Source organism: Ptychodera flava, chromosome 15 (assembly GCF_041260155.1).
Source record: "Ptychodera flava strain L36383 chromosome 15, AS_Pfla_20210202, whole genome shotgun sequence".
Lineage (NCBI taxonomy): Eukaryota > Metazoa > Hemichordata > Enteropneusta > Ptychoderidae > Ptychodera > Ptychodera flava.
The window spans coordinates 2,547,892-2,554,954 of NC_091942.1; the positions used below are offsets into that span (position 1 = coordinate 2,547,892).

Genomic DNA, 7,063 nt, shown 5'->3' on the forward strand with positions numbered 1-7,063 from the left:
AATTTAACTGACACTTCTAATTCGTAAGACATAACTTTTTTCCTCAGGCGGGATCTCATTGCCAGAGTAACAATGCTCCAGTGTTTGTCTCAAAAAACACACAGTAATAATTCATTTGCCATTAGATAGCGATATGTCTGACATATATATACAAATTCTTAAAAGATACAATTCTAGCGTTAAAAAGCAAAAATTACTTTTTAACCCGCTATGTAAGTTGGCCATCAAGTGACTTACTCCAAAAGGGTCGATTCCGTTACATTCGGCAATATCTGTGTTCGCATATCAACTTTATCAGGTGTCGATATAGTATAAAACAGATCTTTGGCATATTATATTATCAGGAAGTCGATATAATCTTTCGGTCATTTTGGTCGCTGCAGAGTTTTCCTGAATGCGTACCAGCAATGGTTTCTGTGCAAAAAAGTGTGTATGCCTTCATAACCTGACACTACGGTCAGAGGTCAGAAAGTTGCATTCATTGCGATGAACTGACGTCGTCGGAGTGGGTCAACAACAGGAACTGCAAACACAGGAGACATTTTACTAGGTGTGGCAGGTCTGTTCCCCGTTTACTTTCAATACTATTGTTAAATAACATTGTTACTTTAACAGGCGACACGGCACCGTAGTCCCCCGAGTTGGCTTCAACCTCTGCAGTTTGGTGTAGAGGCTACCCCGCAGGGTCACATTTGACGCAGGAAAAGTTAAAATTCTTTTACGAACGATAAGTCCAGCCGATGAGCTAGGTTATACATAGCTGTGCGTTCCGCTCAAGTGCATAGCGTCAGTTTCAGTAATGGCATTTCGAGAGAACTTGGAATACGAGAGTGAAGTTATTTTGTCGTGGACTCTAGACGAGCAGTAGGGCAATCGTGACTCATTTCTCACACCCGGAAGTAGAAATTATCGGAACTAAAGCTATCAAAACTTTGTCGCGCCATTTTTATTATACATCTATTTGGGAGGTGAACCATCTTCCCTCCGAAAGTCGCTTTTAAGGCCGAGGTGTCTGATAGAGGTAGCTTGCAGTCAATCAATCATTGCGACGCTGAACTAATAAAGGGGTTGGTGTTGTGTTAAATGTGCTCTAGATAGTTATGGGGTGGGCGTCGTGTTGTACATTCAAGCGATTGGAAGCAAAACCATCGTCCATAATAAACTTTTTAAAGTTAATGCGTTTCAAATGCAGGTTTCGACGCTGGTATGGAGATTTGTTTTCACATTAGTTCCTTCTATGCAAGCAAATTTCGTCTTGTGTTTTAGGTTTCTTGTTTGATTTTTTCGTGTCTCAGAATTTGTGGCCACAAGTGAGTTGATATCTTCTTGGAGGGAGCAAGCTTAGGCCAAAATCACGCCATTGCTATAAGCAGCATTCATGGTCTTTCAATGAAGTTCTCCTTGTTGCAAGACGTCCATATATGAACAAATCTAGTGATCACCGCAGTTCAGAATCTGTAAAGGGTTACACTGTTAGCTATTAAAGTGTTTGAAACGACACTGAACGATTTATTGTTGAAAGCATAATAATGACAAATAAATCAGTGCTATTGTTCTGTTGCAGTTTTATTTGGAAAGGTCACACAAATTGAAGTATTTACAACATAAAATATTAACAGTGAATCATACATGGTTTCAAGCGGACTTTGATATGCTGTACACTAATTTATATCCCAGTGACCTCACACAACCTTTGCCCCATTTACGAACACCGATGCGCAGCCCTTCACGGTCGGTCATTTTCGGCACGGATAGGGCACATCTTTTTCTTTATAGAAATCTATTACACAATACATGGCTGATTTAATGGTGTGCTAGTTATTCGACCGTCTCATAATATGCGTGCGTTCTCATTTTGATAATTGGATCCATATTTCTCTAAAGATCATTCTATCTCTACACCCATTAACGACAATGTTAAAGTATATCATAATGCACGCTATGTACAGCATTGACAATAAAGAGGAAGTTGGTCTACAATGTACTGCTTTAACATGTGTGTTGACACGATATATATGTGTGTGTGTGTGTATATATATATATATATATATATATATATATATATATATATATATATATATATATATATGTATATATATGTATATAATATATATATATATATATTGTGTGTGTGTGTGTGTGTGTGGTGTGTGTGTGTGTGTGTGTGTGTGTATATGTGCGTGAATCACTAGATATAATGATTATTGTGTACACTTAATGTAACCTGATGACAGTCTGAACGGACACAGACTTAGTGAAAAAAAGAACACGTACGCATTCATCTCTCGTCGCCCTGAGATTACATTTCTTACATAAATATACTTCCAACATTCATTTTACCCTCATACCTTTAACACTTTTACAGATGAGAAGGAGCGCGCTTGGTAACCATGGCAACAGCGATGTCCAACGTCAGTGAAATCGATGAGCACTTTTTGCAGTGCCCAATATGCCTTGAACGGTTCGAAAACCCGAAGATATTGCCGAAATGTGGACACAGTGCCTGTGAAAAGTGCGTTGTCGAGATCGTCGCTAAAAACTTAGGTTTGTTGCAATGCCCAATGTGCCGAGCTGACAATACTCCCATGATTCCTAGGAATGGTGTCAGTGGCCTGCCGGACAATCACATTCTCAAGTCGTTGAAACATTTCGTTCAAGTTGCGAAAAACAGCCCTTCCGATGGCAGAAGTGGGGACGTGGACCTTGGTGAAGCTTGTGAAATAGATGGCAACGTTGCAGTGGCCTACTGTACCGTCTGTCAGCAGTTTCTATGCCACCAATGCAGAGGTGCACACAATAGAATCTCGGCTACTAAGGACCACCGAGTCGTCTCCATTCAAGATTTTCTGATTTCCCCGCTGGAAATACTACAATCAACCACCAACTGTCCGGTGCACGTCGGGAAACAAGTTACTATGTACTGTGAGACGTGTGAAGTACCCGTATGTGACCAGTGCAGCGAGACCATGCATCAGGATGAGACACATAAACATATACATCTGAAAACAGCCGCCCAAGAACGAAAAACCGCCATGATAGCCCTGAATGAAAGAGTTCAAGAAAATGCTCCGAAACTGAAGAGCGCTCTCGAAAATTTTGAAGAGCAAAGAACAGATTGTTACAGGGAAAGAGGCAGGCTCTATACAGAGATTCAAGAGTGTGCACAAGATTTGATCGATGCCGTTCGTATCGAGGAAGAAAAACTGTTGAAAGATGTACAAAAGACGAGCGCTGAAGACATCGAAGATCTTGATAAGAAAATCGAGAACTTTGGGAAAATGGTGAAAAAGAGCCAAAATTCTGCGGCGGAAGTAAACGAAATGTTTGAAATACAGAACGACGTGGCTTTCTTGTTCCTGGAGAAACAAGAGAGGGTCCATTTCGAAAACTTAGCAACGGCTGAATTCGAAACACGAAAATCAACCAAGACTAAATTCACCGTAAACAGTAATTTACTGAACCGCGTTGAGAAGAAAGGAATCGGCAAGCTTAGTGTAAAGAAATAGACACATTTTGGTTTATTCATCTTATCGAATATGTGTACATGCAATATCAAAGCGATGAACAGATCTCATATATTGTACCGTTTTGAAAGTATTTAGTTAAATTTCTGTGTCTACCTGTGCATGTTATTCCATTGTTTCATGTCAAAGAATTCTAAGGTTGTTCGGTCGGTCGGAATGCTTAAGTTTTTAGTTTTATTTTTTAATCCGGTTAATTATGGTTAATGTTAGGCAATAATGTAGTTTTACTAAATGTTTATCTTTATTGAAGAGTTGTGGAGAGAGCTATAGAATGGTTTAAATGATAATGAAAGTCTTGACAAAACAACTGACTGACTGGCAAGAAACATAATTTTTCGATGCTCGTTGATGAAATTTTTTCGCGTCATTTTTCTTGCTTGTGTATCATATTGCTTTTCGGAATTGGATCTACCTGTCGTCATGACAACTAGATTTTACTTTGTTTATTTGCAGACACTGAACTTATACCATAACGTAGAGGTGTCTAGTCCTAATGCTTACTTGGTAAGAGTCACCAATGTATATATTTTTATGACCGAAACAGACAAATATTTTACCAAAAGTCATGGTGCTCGCCTCCCTTGTTTAGGCTGCCTTCACAAATATATGGGGGGGGAGGGGGGGGGAGCTGGAGGAATCGAGATTGAAATCTTGTTTTCAGATCCCCCTCTTCAATACACCCCCTCCCCCAAAAAATTCAAATCGGATCCCCCACTATATGATCAAAATTTATCAAGCAGATGTTCGATACAACCTTGATTTGACGCAAACATAGATATTCTGTAGTGGTTAGAAATGGTGTCAGCAGTTTGTTTAGCCATATTACTAAGACAACTTCTTAAATTAATTCATTTTTAAATGCATCAGTGGACTTTTTGGATTTATCAGGCTAAGTCGACTTGAGTTAATCCAAATCTGGTCTGGTCAACGGAACCCGCTGAAGAGTATCCAAAATAACAGTCATGATAGAGTATGCAAATTGTGAATTCCTGGCTACACTTTGCCAAATAGTGAAAAACTGAGCGTGGTAATATACCGAAGGAATTAATTTATATAAAGAGTACAGACATATATGACCTAGATGCTACTTATAAAAGTTAAAATACTAGAAGATGAAAAAATTCCATCAAATAAAACTTAAACTTTTGGGTGTAAGAATGGGCAAATTTGGTGAAAAATAAAAAATACATTTATTCACACATTTTTTAATTTAAATTAGAATTTTTTACTGTTCAAAATTTCGCGTTTTTTCATTATACGATAAGAATGGGAACATTTCATTCACTGAATGAATTTGAAATGAATGGTTGTATATATTGGTTTTATATATTGGTTTTATATATTGGTTTTCGTGGAAAATAGTGACTTTTCATCATACGTTTGTAGAAAATCAAGCATGGCGACCCCAACTTATTTCTTTAATATTTGAATATTCTAATATACCACAATTCAAAAATCCGTAACGCAAAAGTATAACAACATATGCATTTATTCTGACCATACACCTTTAAGCAAACGATAGGGTACTTTTCGGTATTTTTGCTTGTGGTACTAACTATTCAGTCTATCAATACAATCCTACACGTGTTATTTACATTTATATTGCAGTTGCATTTCATTTACCCCTCCCCCCATCAAAATGTCATTCTACCATAAGACTGCTGCATATTAACACTCAGGCTGTGTGAATAAGTTAAAAGCATTTAAACATGATTTAAAAAGGTTAACTACATGTTGATACAAATACAAAGTTGAAAAAAAAATCCAAGTTTGACATACCTACTGATCATTCACATCTTTGCTGTACTCGGTGGACAATATATTCATTGTAAAGTGACAAATATAGGTAGCCATATAGGAATAGAAGTAAACTATTCCACAAGGAGATGCACTCTTTTTGTGTGTCATTGTCAACATTTTTGTGAACATTGATACACCAATTGTCTCTTTTGGTCATTATCTATGATCTTGTGTTTCACTGTCATGAGCCTCAAATGACCCAAACTCTCTTCAACTACATCAGAGTCATGGCTATCGCTGCCTCTGTCACTGCCGGTATGTAGTGATATGACACTGCCCGTATAGGCAGTAGCAGGGCAGTAGCTGTATTAACGTTGATAATTTTGACAATGTTTTTGTTCAGTTTATACAACTGCGTTCTTGTTCTCCTCGCTAGCATGTTGAAATGTCCAGTATTCAGCTTGCCAACACAGCCTGTGTATGTGTGCTGTGAATTTGTGTTATTGAGAAATAACTTTCAGTCTGGATTAGTGTTTACATACACAGGCTTTGTCTACGGACTAAATATTGTGTTTCAGCAGGCAGCATGGATACAACAAGAAACTGTATTTGATACATTGCATAGAAATATTGAAAAAATTATCAATATCCCGTTACAATGCCTACTTCTTGTTTTTATTATGCAAATTCAATGGCATTTATACAGTCTTAGATTTTTTGCAGTAAAGGGATAAAAGTAATGAAATGTGACAAAATGGTTCTAGATTTCGTTTAATTATATAGTAACATTAGAACCATCGGACGATGTAAAAATGTTATTCATTTTTCATTGAATTACCTACCAAACTATGGAATCTGAAAATGTAAAAAATAATAGGGAACCAAAATATTTTCAGGTTCCCTCTTATACGCATAGCAAAACTTTCAAGTCTCCCTCTACTGCCTTCAAAATTTTCACATCCACCCCCCCCCATTCCTCCAGCCCCCTCACCATTATTTGTAATCGCAGCCTTACATAGTCTCTCACGAACTACGGTGAAAAAGCACGGATGGTTTCACTCAAATGTGCCCTTTTACAAGATTCTACAACTTTTAAAGACAGAATATTTTATATCATTTTTGTACTTCTTTGTATTGAAAGACGTGTTTTTAAAACAGTAATGAAGGGTTAAAGTTCTTCTCTGAAAGATGTAACTGTGCAGTCGTACAGACTCCTGTTTCGGGTAACCCGTCCTACTCTATTAACACCCCCCCCCCCCCGAAACTAAAATTTTTTCGCGTTTTCAAAAACCAGGCATGATTTTGACAACTTTTACTGTTTTTTGATCGGTCACACTTAATAAAAAAGTTCCCGACCGACCTGACCTATTCCCCGAGTAGTGTACATGTTAACGGAAATACACAATATATTTTTATGCCTATTTGTATATATTGGTAGTATTTTAATCTAATTTACAACAAACGTGAGAGTGGGTTTCACGAAAAGAATAACTCTAAAACTCCAAGTTACATATTTACTCAACGCAAACTTCATTCTTGGCTTTTTCCGATGGCAAATCCACCGTGTGTGCCATCAAGTTGCCAGGCAGGCTAATTGACGGTCTGTGGACATCATCGACTGATTAGGTTGATAAGGCCAGTCGTCATACCGGTAAATGTGTAACTATGATGGATGCAGATTTTATCAAATTAATTAACAAGTGGAAATTGCTTAAACTAAAATATTTAAACTTTTGCATAAAAACAATTTCAATCATTCTGTTACCAAATCAAGACAAAAATGAGGGGGTCACCTGGCT

At 37.5% G+C, this 7,063-nt stretch overlaps 1 protein-coding gene across 1 annotated transcript; it reads left to right on the forward strand.

The window, feature by feature from the left end:
- The first annotated feature begins 483 nt into the window (after positions 1–483).
- LOC139150863 (tripartite motif-containing protein 3-like) lies at positions 484–6,458 on the forward strand. The gene is made up of 2 exons (XM_070723290.1): positions 484–559; positions 2,366–6,458. Exon 2 carries the CDS (start codon positions 2,391–2,393, stop codon positions 3,504–3,506), a length of 1,116 nt encoding a protein of 371 aa, XP_070579391.1. The 5' UTR covers positions 484–559; positions 2,366–2,390; the 3' UTR covers positions 3,507–6,458.
- Positions 6,459–7,063: the final 605 nt, after the last annotated feature.